The following is a 19,765-nucleotide window of genomic DNA, read 5'->3' as shown; positions in this document are numbered from 1 at the left end:
TCTTGGACCTTTTACCGTCTATCTATTCCCAACATACTTCTCTGGTATGTTGGGTACACACACAGCCACAGGTATCCCGTTCACATTACATAACAGCACATGGTCGAACAATACGACGCGAGTGTAAAAATTTCACTTTTGGCGCGAACGCGTCCGGCTCTTACTCAATGCGGCAAATTGATATAATTAATGCACTAATGACGTTCGCGTGCTCGCCTCGCGGTAGCGTACGGTGTGCATAATACACATAACAAATATCTATTTACTGATAGAGAACGAAGAAAGTGCCGGCAGATCGCACCATACGATCACGAGCTTTTCTATTCAATAAGAACGCGGTAAGTTTCCTTAATGTGCGAACAAAACATTTTTCTATGATCAACCGGAAATTTGCTAAACGAGTTACAGTCTATAAATACGCCCCAGAGAAAGGACTAGATAATTTTTCTAGCCTAAAAGCAAGGAGTAGATATTGAACGGCATCTCTTGCATAATTATTGTTTACCAACGTTTCCGCGTGCTGTAAGTTCCCAAACTTCCTTACCCTTTAACATCAAGTATTGACTAACTGCTCACTTTAAGAGCTGATATTTGATACAATCCCGTTCACCCCAAGTACACGCTGGGCACTTTCACACAACCCGTAACTTAGTACTTGACTAGTGAACCGTGAGCGGCTATCACATTTGATTTCTACCGTCACCCTTTCTAGTTCACTCGATTATGTTAACGACTAAATTATAGACTACAAAATGCTGGTCGAAAGTCCTGTAATAAATGAGTAAATTTTAAAAAAGAGCGCCGATTTATTAAACTTTCAAACGTTTCGTTAACGGCACAAAATTCTGAAAAATTGCTACAAAATTGCTGTATGCGCTAGATAACGACTTACAGTTACGTTAGGTTACAGTTACGGGGTAAATATTAATTTCCTTCTTCCATTAACATAGTACCTACCTATATCTATGGCATGGTAGCATGATGTGTCTTTCTTCATTAGAGCAATATCGTCTGTGCTACTTAAATCAAACTTCACTCACATACCTTTTTAAATCTGGATTCATGCATCAGATTCTTCTCGATCCAAACAACAATCTTGTATCTATTAGGAGTCTTACATTTAAAACCTTTTGTCAGATCTATATTTAAATGCAGAAATCATTGGAATATAATGTGCGATGGGTGAATAATTATAGTAATGTGCATCGGAAGTGGCGCTGAATCACGCGATTTGTCGATATTATTGTCACGAAAGCTGCTGCTATCGTTTTTATGCATAAAACTAATTAATTATTTTATTGTAATAGTTAATTTTAATAATTTATTTCTAGCTTTCAATAATTTAGATTTTTTTATTTAATCATTAATAAAAAGTCTAAAGTCACAAGTTGACAGGAATCCTTTGTCGCATGGTTTGTCTAGTTTAGGTTTCTGGCTCCCGATATCAGGCATAGTTCTATGATTTAAAAATGATATCCATATTTGAGGAGATAAAAAAGATTGTGATTAATCATATTACTGTTGTACAAAGTTATAAATTTATATCCTTCTTAATTATTGCGTATTTTACTTATTCCACCAACAATTTCGAACTCTCCACTTTTCCTAAGTCGAAATCTTTAACCATAGATCCGCTACTGCTCAGTGATACATCATCCATAATACAATTACTACATATTCTATATCCTAACAATCCGATCACCTTACATGGAAGCATCTACTCAACAAACTTCCCATCTCAGTAAAATCACACTACGTTACGTATCACGTGGGAAATGCTCATTGGCGTTTTTACACGCTTCATTTAATTGTACAATAGACGTTCCTGGAACCAGTGTGAAAGCCGATGAGAATCGCGTGTTATGGATAGGTATACTTTTCATTTTAGTTAGCATATTTGCTACAGCTGATTTGGTGAACTGATATAGATGGATTTGAACGTACATTAAGAACACATATTACATCCAACACGTACAATTTGGTTTCTCATATTATAGTAGAATTTTGGCACAGAGATATTGGAAAGGTCAAGAAAGCATATTAATATAGAATAGAATTCGCCCTTAGACTCTCTAGACCTCTAAGGGCTAAAGCAATAAATTACAATTTTTTTATGATACTCGTATATAAATAATAATCAGCCCATCCAAAATACTAATAAGACTTCGAAACAAAAACGGTAGGTACCTAATTTATACGCAACACACACACACACGTATTAGAAAATCTAACATAAAACAGATTTAACCAAAAGAAGCAAGTACACAACTACTTCCAAGCTAAGCAATACAATACAGTATCAAATGGCGGAAGACAATTAACGTTTCCCTGATTCGATTGAATATCACAATGGGATCTAGAGATCTACTGCTATTGTGTTTTTTTACACTTTTTTATGTGTACATAAATTAATTAGGTATTTTACCAAAGATAGCTAAGACGTGTTTGTTTTGCCAATATTAAAATAGACATCTATTTTCCAATTGTAAACGAATCATTTTTGGGGCTTCAAATAGCAAATTGGCAGACTTTGTTTACAAATGATGTTTGTAAATATTAAAATCCACAAAGCAATTATACCTATGTGAAGTTGGCAACTAACTGAATAAAAATGAGTGTTTCTCAATTCTATACGATTGTACTAGGTTTGTACCGGATTGTACCGCTTTTTATTTTGTTTGTACCCCAAAGAGGTGGGGAGAAACATAGGGTCGTAGTTATATAGTTCGCTGCTAACTGAATAAAAATGAGTGTTTCTCAATTCTATTCGATTTTACTAGGTTTGTACCGGATTGTACCGCTTTTTATTTCGTTTGTACCCCAAAGAGGTGGGGAGAAACATAGGGTCGTAGTTATATAGTTCGCTGCTAACTGAATAAAAATGAGTGTTTCTCAATTCTATTCGATTGTACTAGGTTTGTACCGGATTGTACCGCTTTTTATTTCGTTTGTACCCCAAAGAAGTGAAGTGTGAAGTCCCATGTCCCCGTAGTGGGGTAAGGGGCAGATGCATTATGCATACATCTGTTTCACTGATCGATTTTTCTTTAGGGACAAGTAGGTGATCAGCCTTCTGTGTCCTACCAGACCGAGACATTTTTTTTTCTTCGTCTCCACCGGGAATCGAACCCAGGACCCCTCGGTTCTACGCTCACGCGTCAACCACTGTACCAAGGAGGCGGTCAGCCAGTCAGGTTATACAGGGTGTAATCGTTAAGTGTGCACAGGCGATTATTCTGTAACTATTACAGATATCAAAAAACTTTAAACTGATATCGAAAGTACTTAACCTAATGAGAAAATGGCCATAATAAATTTTTACACAGTTAGTCAAATTTTCATTTTTATTCAGTTAGTCGAATTTTCTTTAGTATCTTCATGTATATTTATATAAACGTGAATATTAGTTTTTTAATATATTTTTTTTCGGTTCTGATAACGGTACAATCCGGTACAAACGAAATGCTTTGAGCATCGACCACACAACCACTTTGAGTTAGCATTTAAAAAAAATCTGTATTTCTAGGTCGGCAGCGAACTATATAACTACGACCCTATGTTTCCCCCCACCTCTTTGGGGTAAAAACGAAATAAAAAGCGGTACGTTCTGGTACAAACCTTTAACCTAGTACAATCGAATAGAATTGAGAAACACTCATTTTTATTCAGTTAGCAGCGAACTATATAACTACGACCCTATGTTTCTCCCCACCTCTTTGGGGTACAAACGAAATAAAAAGCGGTACGTTCTGGTACAAACCTAGTACAATCGAATAGAATTGAGAAACACTCATTTTTATTCAGTTAGTCGAATTTTCTTTAGTATCTTCATGTATATTTATATAAACGTGAATATTAGTTTTTTTATATATTTTTTTCGGTTCTGATAACGGTACAATCCGGTACAAACGAAATGCTTTGAGTTAGCATAAAAAAATGCTGTATTTCTAGGTCGGCAGCAAACTATATAACTACGACCCAATGTTTCCCCCCACCTCTTTGGGGTACAAACGAAATAAAAAACGGTACGTTCTGGTACAAACCTAGTACAATCGAATAGAATTGAGAAACACTCATTTTTATTCAGTTAGTCGAATTTTCTTTAGTATCTTCATAAATATTTATATGTATAAACGTGAATATTAGTTTTTTAATATATTTTTTTTTCGGTTCTGATAACGGTTCAATCCGGTACAAACGAAATGCTCTGAGTTAGCATTTAAAAAAATGCTGTATTTCTAGATCGGCAGCGAACTATATAACTACGACCCTATGTTTCTCCCCACTTTTTTGGGGTACAAACGAAATAAAAAGCGGTACAATCCGATACAAACCTAGTACAATCGAATAGAATTGAGAAACACTCATTTTTATTCAGTTAGTCGAATTTTCTTTAGTATCTTCATGTATATTTATATAAACGTGAATATTAGTTTTTTTATATATTTTTTTCGGTTCTGATAACGGTACAATCCGGTACAAACGAAATGCTTTGAGTTAGCATTTAAAAAAATGCTGTATTTCTAGGTCGGCAGCGAACTATATAACTACGACCCTATGTTTCTCCCCACCTCTTTGGGGTACAAACGAAATAAAAAGCGGTACAATCCGGTACAAACCTAGTACAATCGAATAGAATTGTGAAACACTCATTTTTATTCAGTTAGTCGAATTTTCTTTAGTATCTTCATAAATATTTATATGTATAAACGTGAATATTAGTTTTTTTATATATTTTTTTCGGTTCTGATAACGGTACAATCCGGTACAAACGAAATGCTTTGAGTTAGCATTAAAAAAATGCTGTATTTCTAGGTCGGCAGCAAACTATATAACTACGATCCTATGTTCCCCCCCACCTCTTTGGGGTACAAACGAAATAAAAAGCGGTACAATCCGGTACAAACCTAGTACAATCGTATAGAATTGAGAAACACTCATTTTTATTCAGTTAGTTGCCAACTTCACATAGGTAGCAATTATTGGTAGATTTTGTGTATATTTCATTTCAAGAGGGGGATAAAAATTTTGATTGGAGACTGCGCTCGCTCCGAAAGAGATTATTAAAAAAGTCTTTATGATATTTTATCCACACAAATTGATAATTGCCTTCTCTGAAGTCGGTTACAATGGACTTTATAATAATACTCTTGTATCATTAGGGCATTAGGTATTGTGATTATGTCATCATCGTTACGTCATTTACTATGTACCTAATTAATTAATTCATAATGGAACCGATCCGTATTCAATTAAATGTGTTTTACACACAATGCTGTTACGAGGTAAATATTATGCAATATTATTAAGCTCTTAATAAACAAACATGTAAACAAAGTGAACAATTTGAACCGATTTAAGGTGAAAAGGTTATCGACATGAGTGTTGTATGGAAAACCAACTTGTTTAAAGTATTTATTGATTTGTGTATTTTATTAAATGATTAATGACATGTCAGCTTATTTTTATTTTCTTTTAAATTTGTTATCTGCAACATTGAAATTCACGCTTATCTCGATATCTATAGAAAAACGCTACCAATTACAGTCTTCACCAACGAGACAGTCAAGTCTGATAAAGGAATAAACATGAGGAAATGACCATCAATGCCATCAATTTCTCAAATCCTACTAAATTTTTCAACGAACACCTTCACATGCCATGACAAATTCTACGCTGGATAGATGCTCCCTATACACGTAAGCGCACAATTTAACCAGGCAGCCATCACCTATAAATATAATACCATATCACTATGAGACCAGGCAACCCTGGCCTTATAAACCATGGTACTATTACACCAGGCAACCCTAGCTCGTCTCCGCATTCCATGCAGGGGCGCTAACTGCTCACTTCCCATTGCATCGCCCTATCCATGCGAGTGACGTTCGGAACGGGATGTCCATGCGCCTAGAGGATGCGCTTTAATGCGTTGTGTGACGCTTTCTCTCTATTCACTATATGTTTAACAGTAGTTGATGATAAGAAGAGATGATAAGTAAATACATTTAAGGAAATAGCTAAGCATAGCATTGGGACATAGTTATAGGTAGGTGCGCACTTATAACATGATTCAAATACAAATATTGTATGATTTAGCCTTCACACTAAATAACACTTAAATAACTTTTCTTTATCTAAAATATTTTTGCAATACAAGTTCCAAATGTATTTTTTCATTCTCCACCCATTTCTTATAAAACTATCTCGTCTCATAGCTTTAGCCTTCTAGCTCATCTTCCAATACCTAGATAAAAGCACATCACATTCGAAGAACGAGACTAGTTAGACTATATAGTACCTATAGACTATAGACTAAACAATGGATTGACGACAATACGACCTTCACTTCCGCGAACGATGGCAAACAATATTGTTTTTGTTTGTACATCTATACAGATTCTCGACAATCATCTTTGTTGTTTGTTTGCGTCAATTTCTCGTAGGAAATATCGGATGAAACGGCTTGTGCTCACAAAAATATCGAGTCTATTTACTGCGCCAAGAGAGCCGAATTTATATTTGTCTTTTGTATTACTTCTATTCGTGTATTGGTATAGAGTTCTTATATCTATTTATATCTATACATTTATACTTTTTCTCTTGTTTTTTTTTTTTTCTAAAAGTAACACTACCTTTAAAACCGATCAAGTTGAAATTATCGTCTATGTTTGGCCCGAGAGGCTATTTGCATCCTTAAAATCACCAAATACCTATGCAATAGCATTTAAATGAACGTATTTTATAATTCAATAGTTTCAGATCCAAAAATAGTACAGGTACAATAATTCAGACTGAGATTTCGCTTCCAATAATACCATTGTAAACCCTTACGTGACCGGATTGAAAGCAGAATTTGGAAACAATTGCACCGTGGGAGGACAAATTGAACAACAAAATTTTACGAGCAAACGTACAAAATATGGTTTTGAAAACGTACACCAAAGTGACGTAAGTTATAACAATTATTAATATTCGTTTAGCAGTATACCTACAACAAGATTACTTAAAAAGTAGAGGTTGTCTTAATTTACCAATCCCTCTTAAAATTCTCTCTCAAAGAGAAAGCTTCATATTTTTTATCGGTAAACTCCTAAACCAGTAGCACAATTACAATACCGCTAGGCAGACTAAATTGTCCATCGAGCTGGATTAAAAAAATTGAAATATCACTATAAAATCCTCACATACGTGCCGCATAATCCGCTCCAGTTTACTCCAATTAATTGAAGAGTGCGTCCTAATTTTGGTCCGAGTGCTGGACGTATATATTTTTTACCTAGTTTCATATTTTTAAATTCCGATGCCCGTTTACTTATCCTCTTTATAACTTTGCTTGAAATGTTTATTTAATACTCAAACGTCCGTTTTTTGTAGATTACATTAAACTAATCTTGTCCTAATAACTCCCTCGAAGTTTCTTTTGGATTTCATAAATTTTCAGTGAGGCATTTTAATTCGAGTCTATAAAAGGGACGGCCGAAGATCGTACTGGGAACTTATGCAAATGTTATTGAGACCTCTCAACGTCCACAAATCCAGACGAATTGGTTTTACACTGCATGCATATTCAAAACTTCTAAAGCTAATGCCAGACAAGATAAATAGCGCTCACGCCAGAAAGGTGACAGCGCGATAACATCCCAAACAAATCAATAGAGTCTTTCCTTGCATGTGTGCACACAAACACACACACAGCAAGGAGGCGGAACTGAAGTGCAGATATAAATAATTTGGAGTAATTAGTGCACTTGGCAGCACACCAAGGTGCGACCTTCACCCGCCCGACGTTTCGCTTTTAACGCACGTCACCGACCGTCAGATGCATCATACACACGTAACTCATCAATTATTTGTTTTATTATTCTAAATGTATTGAAGGAAATACTTAACATTTTTTTGGGATGTTGTGTTAAAGATGCAACATAAATTATTGTAGATTGTAGAGTTGTTAAATTTTTTATAAAAATAAAATTAGCAATCGTGTTTTAAGTTACATATTATAATTTATGAAATACTTAACCAAATTAGCATGTATTTACTGTGTGTGTATCTACACATAAAAGGTACACTGGTAACGTACACAGGTAACTGACAAATACAATAAAGTAATTTTTGTTATTTACCCGTTCGTTTCAATGGTTCGAAGACAGTGCTTATTTTGAATAACGCTATTAAAATTAGATTTCGATTTTTGTATATCAACAAATTAATTAGGCAAATAAAAGCGTGTTAAAAAATGTTCATCGTCTGTTTTCTTATTCAATTAATTTGACATTAAACAAACCACCTCTACCAAACTATAACGACACTATCCATTCAGGCCTCCAAGACTAAAACCTATCCAACCTAACTTAGCACCTCAACACAGATAGCCAACAATAACCACCAGGAAGCGATCATCGCACGGAACCCGGCGGCACACCCGTTTAGTCACTTATCGTTGACGCGACATTGCGAGCCACAATAGTAGATAACCGTAGCTCCCCACACCCGGTTCGGACTTATACAATAGTCTAGATTATCTGTGATACAATAACTTCCGTGCTGTACTGTGTACACTGATTACCATGACAGCCAGTTGTTTTGATACACTATACTGATCTTTATAAAAATAGGAGACTGAGGACTGTTTAATTACTATGTGATAAAAATTGAATGGTTTCTGAACAGTACCTGATATTTCTTACCACCCCTTTACCGTGTACTGTTTTTGATTTTCTATATAAATTTTTGCATATGAAACAAGTGTAGTTACAATAATACTTACTTGACCTTACTTACGACATATAACTTGCCTTGGTAACTATAAAACATAGTTCTTCAGAAACTAAATTACTTCCATGTAAAGACTGCAACACGCATTAGTTAGTTCTCGAATAGCAGAAATGGTATCGATACCCATTTAGGCCAAAATATCATGCCAAATGGTCCACCTCCTCCGCCAAATATCAAAACACATGACGCCACGTCACGCGCTAGCTTTACGCTAAGCCAAAACTTAATAGACTATTGCATGCGTACATCATGGCTTATCTCGATGGGATGCTGCGCGAGATCGCCTGCCGGGGAGAGGAATGTCATTCCTTAGTCTGTGTTTGTGATTGCAATTGACAACGGTGGAGAAGAGAAAGCGACAGCGGGCGCTGGTTAACATCTACTCTATTTATTGTGATCATATAGAACTATTTCTTTGGAAAATAACCTAAATTCAAGCCAGATAATATAATAGCCAGTAGTTAAGTGTAAATTATTGTTTTTTTTTTTTCACCATCTTTGTAAATTATTGTTTTTTTTTATTTACCATCTTTATATTTTTTGTCAGATTCTGAACTGGACAGTTTTCTATTATAAGTTGGATATTCTGATAGCATAATCACCATTTCCTGCGACGTCGTCTATCCATGTTCAAAATGGATCAAGAAGCTTCTTTACTAACCTATGAATTAACGTCAATTATCATATTATCGCTACCGCTACCGCCTCAACACAATCACAGCCAAACGATTACGTGTCTCGCTCGACTAGCCGGGGATTTAGCCGTGCCTGCGTACGTGAATGCTTTGACAAGATTAAGATAAAAGCGAATAAAGATCTCTGTGCGAGCGGATTGCGAAGTCATAACTATTCTTTGAGCCGGAGAAATATAAAAGAAGCTATTTCTGACACTTGATTTGGGACGAATAAATCTATCGCAATATTGGGAAACACTTCTCAATACATATTCATAAATGCTCCAAAGCATTACATAGTTGTTAACCGTTTCGCAATTTTATCCAACACACAGTTAATAATAACAATTAAGGTTATGGTTAATGTAAAATTAATGCATTTCATACCACAATAATAGCGAAATACATAACATATATTGATAAACAAATAAGGTTAACGCAAATTATATGCAATACAAATTTAAATTTATTATCACTCAGTATTATTACTATCACACACAGTACCAGTCACTTGCCTGTATTAGTCACTATGTTACTCTCTAAAGATGTATCTAAACTAATGGTATTTCGAACCCAATCGAAAAAAATTTCAGGTTAAAATCGTAACAATGAAACAAAAAGTATTCCTCTTTAAATAATATTAGCTTAGAGTGCACAGACAATCAGTACAATGACGTCAACGTGTTGCAGATAAACCCTGAGTGAGGCTCAAGCGAAATTATCACCTGCATGACGTCAAACACATTACAAAAACTACAGCGTGGCACACATTTTATGAAATATTCATTAGAATTAATAATTAGATGCAGTAGCCAATTTATACATTTGCCCTGAAGCTGTATAATAAGCTTTCCAACACGATTAAATAAAAATAGAACGGACCAGTTATCCCCAATTCCTTATCATCCTCCCTGTTTCAAGACATATTATTTGACCGAATCTCTGTATAAAAATCTCACCTAAGGCAACTGCTATTTACCATCATCAATTCTATTCGACCTTTCATCATTAATCTACTACCTTAAAACATATAACAAAACCAACCTGCTCGAATGATCCTGAAAGTTTCCACCGTCCTGCAGCCGGACCTTCGCGAACAGCACCGCTGCCACAAACGGCACCTCGGTCAGCTCCTCGAGGCACACTTGCACGCCGAACTTGTAGCGTTTCTTCTTCATTATGAACGCCATGCTGCCACCATCCGGTGGGTATAACCTCGTCACCGCACTAACACGTACACCGACACTAACACTGTACACTTCACACACACGCGCGCGCGACACACGGCGTAGCTGGCTGCTCACTGCGGATCAGCATGACGGCTGATGTTTGACCTGTAAAGAAATGAGGGTATTTAGATAAAAGCGAACAAATTATGGTAAATAGCCTGACCTGCAGAATGTTATAACATTCATCGCTTCCAACAGTCACAGTATATTCTTGACTTATGAGTTATATTTTTACTAATGGCGTAAATAATTAAACAAATGAGATCTTTAACAATGTGAGACGTCACAAGGCAGGTTATACAATATACATATTTTAAATAGGTACCCATAACTTTAACAACGAAACTAAAGTAACTTTCAAAAGCAACACCCTAAAACTATTATTCACAGCCCTCACAATGTGATACGCTCCAAAACCTTTGACGCGCAGCCCTAAAAACCAAACGTAAGTCAATGCTGCGCTTGCGCAACCTGCCCGCTCGGGGAGCACGCGAAGGCCGATCCCAATCGCGAGTAATCACCGCAATTACAACAGATTCTACTCTCCCCACACGGTAATTACATCCTTTTGGCAACCTTGATTAACATGGAAGGAACCCTTGATTGATGAGCCTTTTATTTTATTTTTTATATTAAATTTACATACCTATATTTTTTTTTCATTATTTTTGAAGTAAAACTTCTTTAGGCGCGTTGAGAGTAAAATTTCAAGGTCGCGGCATGGCACTTCCATCACGTCATGGAATAATTCTGACACGTGTGCTCGGCACAAACGCACTTTTTTCATAATAAAACTAACTAAAGAACATTAATCAAAAATGATAAATCAATTTTAATACAATGTTTACATTAATACCATTTTTCACGTGGAATCCTCAAAAACTGGTCTTTCAAGATCGATTAAACAAATGACCAAGAAAAAAAAATAGTCTCAAAATTCCAATGTTACATTGTGGCCTTTAGAAATTTACTCGCTTGGCCGTAATCAATGAAACTCGATTTAAAAACAACTGCGAAAAAAGTAATTTAGTGCTGTTTCCAATACTTTCGATACAACTTAATCCGAAGTTATGAGCCGTGAGGACGAAAGTTTTTCGTGAACTTATTTACGAGTCTCTTGATACTTCAATAGTTAGTAAATTTAAAACGTAATTATTTGTATAACTAAAACTATTTTATCTGTGTCTATTAAATAGTAAATACTGATCAGAAATTCTTCGTTGATAATGGATCACCTACGATTTCTAACAGATATTCAGACTGACTTTATTTACACAAGTAAATTAACAAATACCTAATTTAAAAAAGGGTAAAATTAAGGAGAATCGAGATTATCATTTCAACAATCTACATAATTAAACTTCCAAATGACAAATGACTGAAGCCTCTAATACTCGAAACATTAGAATTAGAATTTGGGATGATCATTTCACCAATCTAAAGAATTAAACTTCCAGATGGCAAATGACTGAAGCCTCTAATAGTCGATCATGCTATGAGCTATCATATCAAAAAATAAAAATTCACATTCATTTATTATCATTTTAATAATCGCAATACGATTCGCGAATTTGTGGACGATGTTCCCGTGCACTTGTTGCTATAACACACGAGATAATTGAATAAATAAATAATTTGAAGAAAATATTTCTACATTTGGAGACATAACATAAGCATAGACAATTTGAATTTGAAATAGTATGAAATACCTAAAAATAGTATGATTTTTTATATAAGTAACAGAGTGAACCTTGTAACACCTACAATCAAAAATAAAGGACAAAAATCGCCAAACCAGCTGTTCATGAAAGTTAAAAACTATTTAGTTTACTAAACCGTCAGAAGCGATTAGCGTGTAATTAGATCAATATCTTTAGTTGCAAATAGCAATAAATAACTTGCAATCAGCACTGATTATTATGTTATATACTTTCAACTAATTAGCTACTTTAACTCGAGGATATACATTTTAACTTAAACCTAACGTAGTCTTAAAAATCGGATATATAATTTTCAACTATTTTTGTTAAATCTACAATAGAAAAACTGTTGTAGTTTGAAGCTATCTCGACAATTTCACTTTCATTTCTCATTACTTAGTTAGATTAGGTCAACCAAATTTTCCCATCGCATTTTCATCGACATAATTTCTCCCAATCTCAAGAAAGGCCGCCATCATCCCAAGTACTTGAAAAACAAGAGGTGTTTATAAATTTCAGTGTGCCTAGTGCGAGTTTTCATCGAGTACGAAACGTTACTATCGCGTCTGCGTCACAGCGAAATTTGTATGGGGAATCAAAGCTTCCCCATACGTCCGCTAGGGGCGCTGTTCGATTTCCCATACCAATTCGGCTGTGACGCAAACGCGATAGTAACGTTTCGTACTCGATGAAAACTCGCACTAGGCACACAGTACAGACGATGTATATACGGTTTCGAGTTTCGACACCGCTCCCTGTACCTCATTTTCATGGAAAACACACAGATACAGTGTAGCGTAAGATCTGATGAATATTATTAAAATATAAGAACAATGGCAAAATCTGAGTAGAATTAATTACTATTTATGAATAAATGTAGCTTCGTTATGTCTTGAAAGCAAGGTAAAATACTATGTAATAATATTTGTACAGTTTCAATTAAACTAATATAAACAAACTCATAGCTATCCTACAGAGATTTTAAAAATAAATCAGTGTTTGTTTTTCAATGTAAACATAAACATAGAACCATGAACCCAAACACAAATTGCTACTATTACGAACTTATACCTTTACGGAACCAAAAACCTTCAAATCACGTCACTTTCTAACAAAAAAGCACATCTAGGTACCAGTCCTCAAGCTTCCTCCTTTCACAATACTACCACATACTATGGTCTAGATCACAAGCTCTCAGCCTACAATCTCGCATCTAAAGAATCGAGATCATACAACGTATATCCGATATAAAACAGGCAGTCATTTCGCGTGATACCGTACCTACTTGGCAGAGTGCCAGCCGCTAACCGTTACGGGGGATTGTTCTTGAGGGGGCATCGGGGGGAAGAGAGGGAGGTGAAGTGGGGAAAGGGGTCTTAATTGTCAATTAATTAAGCCTCGCTATCATAATGGGGACACGTTTTAGTGCATCGATAGGAGATGCATTAGCGCCGCTGATGTAAGAGGTCGTTAGCTTTCAAATTTAACTTTAGTTTGATAGCGGTTAGGTTAAGTACTTAAGTGTGTCCCACACGTGTTTATCGTTAATATGGGATAGAGTACCTAACATAAATTAAAATACGAGCACATAATTATATGTATCTACTGTTAACTGTAGTGATTGTCTTGTTGACTATCTTTTTTATCAATAATAATAAAATACCATGTACCATAAATAGGGCAAACTGTAATATTTACAGATTTCAGATTATATAAGCCAAAACATATAGGTACTATATTTTCATCTACCTATTTGTGAAATAACTAAATTTCATCATCACATACAAAATACGTATGCAACATCAGTTATGACATTTCCTCTAATAAAAAGAAGCTAAGCGCAACCGTAATAAAAACTGAAAGTGTGATAATCTTTTATATTTAATCTTTTATATTTTATAATAGATTATGAAATTTCAAATCTTCCCACTAACTACAATTAAATATAATAAACATTATTTACTTAACGTCCTACGCAATGTAGCCAAATTGTTCATGTTAAGCATTCACATACACACATGAGAAAACAATGTATGCCTACACACACACACATGCGATCTTGACGTCATAACTTACATTAACTTACAACGAGTATATCCATACCAGTTTCAGCAATTACTTCGAAACTATAGTAATTAATGGTCGTAAATTTTAACATAATAAAGACGTGAATGTTTTACCTAATAGTGAGCTTTTAAAAAATATTTTCACTTTTATTTTTTATACTTTTGACAAGATTCATACTTCATAGTAATCCATGATGAGAATAATATAACTTTAACAAACATAATAATCGAATCAGGGGCCGTAGACAAAGTAACAATTAAAAAACGATAACGAAGTTAGAAAAGGCAAAAATGTATGGGATTGACATACGCCGCGTTAGATCACGTGGTCTATCTAATGTCAAGCCCATACATTTTTGCGATTTCTAACTTCGTTATCGTTTTGTTATTGTTACTTTGTCTAAGGCCCCTGTGTAAGTAACGTAGGTCGGTAAGTATTATTCCACACAAACAGTAAATCTTTAAAATGCACTTTTGAGAGATAAATACAGCATTCTATTTACTTTAAAACAACATTAATACGACAGAATTAAAATAATGCATAGTTAATGCACATAAAAGAACAATGAGTAATTCAAATTTGACCATTAAATTTGATACCCAGTATTTACCTCACATCATCAAAAAATGCTCAAAAAGAAAAGCATAAACAATTGCAACATCACATGAGCGAGACTAAAAACTTTCTTTTTTGTGTTGCAATATTGACGTTATTATAAAGTGTACATCTATGCTAATTTTCTTAAAATAGGACAAAATTTTGCTTTTTATAGACAACATGTCTGAAGATTCGATTATTTATTTGTTAATTTACTACGACGTGAAAAATTAATATTTAAAATAATATCCAATAGGAAACTTTTGGTGACCCATCTTTAAACTTTGAGAACCAAAGCCCTCTCTTTAATTTCCTGTCAAATCAATATAGGAAAATCCAATTGGGAAAACTGTTCTATATAATTTGCATTATTATTGATTTTACCCCACGCTACTTATCTGTATGTATGTATAATTAATTTGTTATATAGAGGATACATAGTTGTATACATTTTGATACATATACATACTAATTCTGCTCAATAAATTTCCAAACTTTTCAAACTGCAATAATACAAATTCTTTGAAAATATTAAAGAAAACCAAGTCGATGAGGTGTTATATAATATAGATGTACCTATAAACTAACATACTTTGAAACTATGATATTAGGCAAATTACACAATAACTTACAAAATCAGATGAATGCTAAAACATAATTTCAGAATATTACTGTTATCATCAGTATAAGGAAATAACTTATTCATTATTTATTCAAAATCGTTGAAATACTTTCAATTTTTATCTCCAAGACTTATAACAAGACAATCTGAAATATATAAATAAATTTGTATGACAAAGTGACTTCTAAACATACAAAAATATATCCTGATAATAGACGAATTTGCAATTAAAATCAAATATGTGTAACTATATTTAGATTCCTCAATGAATAATATATGACTTCAAAAATTACTTATACAGTTTAAACGTTTTATATTCAACTTTAAGGAATTGTTTGCAAACAAACCGGCAAGAATTATAAACTAGGAACACAAATGTTACATTAAAAAAACTAGAGACGTTTAAATAAAATCAAGAATACCTACAGCAGAATGTAGAATTGATCAGCATTATATTCAAATTACCAAATCTAAACCAACTACATACATAGTAAAATATATCAAGACAATCTCCCCATATCTGTAAATAAAAACAACTACGTTATCTACCAAGAAATCCTAATCGAACGACATTCAAATGTAGGTACTAACAACTGAAGTAAACCACAATTTTCAGTACCTACGCATAAACAAAAACCAGCGTCGTGGCACTGCGACCTCGGCGCACGCGACGATGCGCGTTGGTTGCGTCACCATCTACAGGTGTACTTACTGAATTGGACCAATCGCAACAGTTGTTTGTAACACGCATTATGTGTATAATTAGAGAAGTCCAGAGGAGCGGGAGTTACAAGATTTACAAAGAAATGACAAATATTGACAATAACAGTAATAGTTAAGTCTCTAACACGAAAAACAAGCAGTGTTGGGTCGAGTAATGCCTTCAAATTCCATCAAGAAATTTAGACCATGATGAACACGAAAACAGAAAGAATTGTAGATGAAAATGATAGCACATCATTTTATAGACGTAGCAAAACACTAGATATAAATTTGAAAATCTTAATAATCCTCTACCAATGGATATTTCTTACAGATTGGGAACCCTACAAATTGCCCACTTAACTACTTTAATATACACTTACACCCCAGGGCGGAAAAAACAATCTAATAATAGACACTCAACTACTCAGCACCAACTACGTAAGGTTAGCAGGAAAACCCTTTCACTGGGCTCAAATTATCCCTATTCAATTTACGTTTGTCCCCATTTCTAGCTATAAATCAAAACGACTGATGCAATATGAATTATGTATATTGCCTTGAAAAAGAAGCATAAAACTGCTACAATTTACGATAGCAGACCCCTTTATCCTTACTCTTTACCAACTAAAGAGTAAATAGCTATCAATACAGAACATTTTCTCAATATTCCAATTGACTTTAGGAGTAGGTACGCTTGGAAATATAAGCCCGCCTACCTTGTTATTATATTACCATACAATTATTACGTTATCAACAGCAAATGAGAGAGTCCTTCATAGATATCACACACGAAAACGAACTATAAGTACCTGCGTCTAGTCGAATACAAAACTATTATTACCAAAACAACCGTGAACTACAATTTCGCGCTTCAGGAGCATAGCAAAACTTTCCTAATCAACTCCCAAATGAAAACATTACCTTACTTTTGCGTAGTTACATTTCTTTTCTTTTGTCTTGAATATATTGATATCTGATCGTATTAAGTTTTATTCCGAGCCATTTCCTAAAAACATAACAATAAAACTTTACGCATTAGTTAAAATCAAACAAGACGGTATTTATAAATCAACTTGTTTCGTATGATGGATGTTATTTTTAGTCTGTGGACGAAAACAAAAAACGTTAATTGGTTTCTTAAAAACTATAAATTGATGCTCACGCAAATGTACTTTGTTAAAACCTCGTAAAAAGTAGCAGGAAAATAGTATGGTATTGGATGTAATAAATCATAAAAGAACATGATAGAATAGAATCTTTCAACAACAATTTAATACCATAATAAAGAAAACAAATCACAAGAGCATTTTGTTATTTATGAACTTTTATCGTGATAAAAACGTATTTACTAGTTAAATATGCAGTCATGTTAGTAAGTATGTAATCTAAATTTATATTCATAAGTATGTAATGTGCTTATTTTTGTTATGAAGAGACAAATAAAGTTATCGAACCTACAGCCGATGCGTTTGGGGACTTAGGATACTCTATAAATTCAACCAGATCACTGTTAAGTATCAAAAACAAGGTAGTTATTTACACAGTTACACAATTTAATTGTTTCAAATATCGATTAGCAGCTGTCACTAAACCAAAAACTATTTACCAATAAAAACGCTACCACAAAAACACATTACGAAAACTTCGAATCACGAAGCGAAGACGCACAAAAAAAACCGCGAAAAATTATCCGAGTACCGACAACTGACCGTCACGCCACCGCGCCGGTTGATGACCGAAATTGTTTCGCCGACAAAAACTCGACTAACGCGACTAGACGGTCGGTGAGATACGGTCACGGTTTCTTTAAAGTACGAAAATCGACAAATGTGAGTCGGTCACGCGTGCTTTGGTTCCGTATCAAATCAACTGATCGACGGATAAGCGACGCCAACTTTTCATTGTACACGTTTTCTGCTTTATACAGTTCCCCATTTGATAAGGTTAGGTTTAGAAGCCCTTTTTATTTGGCGATAATGTTAAACTAAAAATATTATAAAATACAAACTGAAAAATAATAAATCTAAAGTAAATACCGATTTTCTCTAAATTCGAAATGATTTCCTGACACACCCATTAGACCGCTGGTTATCAGGAAAAATCGTGACTCAAAATTACGGAACTCTGAAAAGTTTTCATTTCACGGCCAAATTTAAAGGCGCTTGTTTTACTGGATTCACGATTTTAAAGCAGAAGTTAATAACAAAAACTGACACGACAAAAAATAACTAAAAATGTTCCAAATAAGCGGTTCTTATAAGATTACAATTTCTATTAGTTCTGTAGCAGCAAGAGCAAAAATAACATTTCAAAAGAAACACTTAAAAAGATCCCGCGTCCATTAGACACTGAAACTACATAACTGCTAATAAAAGTAAATAAATGAACCACTTTACGCAGGTACACTGCAATAATTCTAAATAAGTTAATTATATTCAGAGGAAATATTTATATTTTTGTATCATAACAAAAACCGACTCAAACTACTCAATCGATTTAAAACCATATTAGGCATACATCTACGTATACACACAGGCTTTTTATCTAGTTTCAACCCATCACGAGCCGTTTGTTGGTGAAAAGAGTTTGTATAAACAAATGTGTATGTCAAATACCTATGTGTCATCTTATAATTTCTCTCTTCCGTCTTTACCCTTCGTACTACGCGCATCGTCTAATAAAGAATCTTAAGTTTATTTAACAATCTTTGCTTTTTCCTGCCCAAAACCCATCACCGTTAGTCCTATAAATTGTAAAACATGACTAATTAATAATTATCAGTATATCGCATAACAGTCACGAGGCGGGTACATTAGGGGGAAGTATCGCATGTCACACAGACACACACAACAAACACGTAAACATGTTATGCACCGTCACGTATCAGCGGACAATAGTTTTTCACAATAACGTAGAAATTGCGAAATACCGAAAACTATCGTAATTGTAAGAGATGTCATGTTTTCCATTCTAACATAATTAAAATAGCAACTACCTGCATTGGTTTAATCCATCTCTAATGGACTCCAAATTGTCTTAAATTACAGAAGTACATTCACGAAATGGAACTACATAATTATATTGTCAATTTTGACAAAAACAAACACTGCACTCTATTTATTTTCGCTATTAATTAGTTTCGCCTCAAATTTATCTACACCATGAGCTACTTATCCAAAATAAAGAACAATAAACGCACCTCCACCCCATCTGCTAATAAAAACCAGAAATTTGAAGCTTTCTGTTAAAACATTTACAGTACCTTCAACAAAATCCTTCCCAATTACACAACACACCACTGCACACAAAAAAATCAGACTTTGCATCCATAATCAACATCTGATAACCGAGCCCATTAAGCCTACCGATTACACAACGGGCCACTAGCTCCCG

General features: G+C 34.3%; 1 protein-coding gene across 4 annotated transcripts in view; it reads right to left on the bottom strand.

Annotated features, from left to right (window-relative positions):
- LOC123700842 (protein FAM102A) overlaps positions 1 to 19,765 on the bottom strand; it is a 76,899-nt gene that overhangs the window by 32,119 nt on the left and 25,015 nt on the right. For all 4 annotated transcript variants that reach the window (XM_045648204.1, XM_045648212.1, XM_045648187.1 and 1 more), the window contains exon 2: positions 10,497 to 10,786. In XM_045648204.1, the coding sequence (XP_045504160.1) occupies positions 10,497 to 10,642 (146 nt within the window). In that variant the 5' untranslated portion in view covers positions 10,643 to 10,786. The remainder of the gene's footprint in view (positions 1 to 10,496; positions 10,787 to 19,765) is intronic.

This window comes from Colias croceus, chromosome 2 (genome assembly GCF_905220415.1).
Source record: "Colias croceus chromosome 2, ilColCroc2.1".
Classification (NCBI taxonomy): Eukaryota; Metazoa; Arthropoda; class Insecta; order Lepidoptera; family Pieridae; genus Colias; species Colias croceus.
This window is presented reverse-complemented; position numbering and strand designations above follow the sequence as displayed.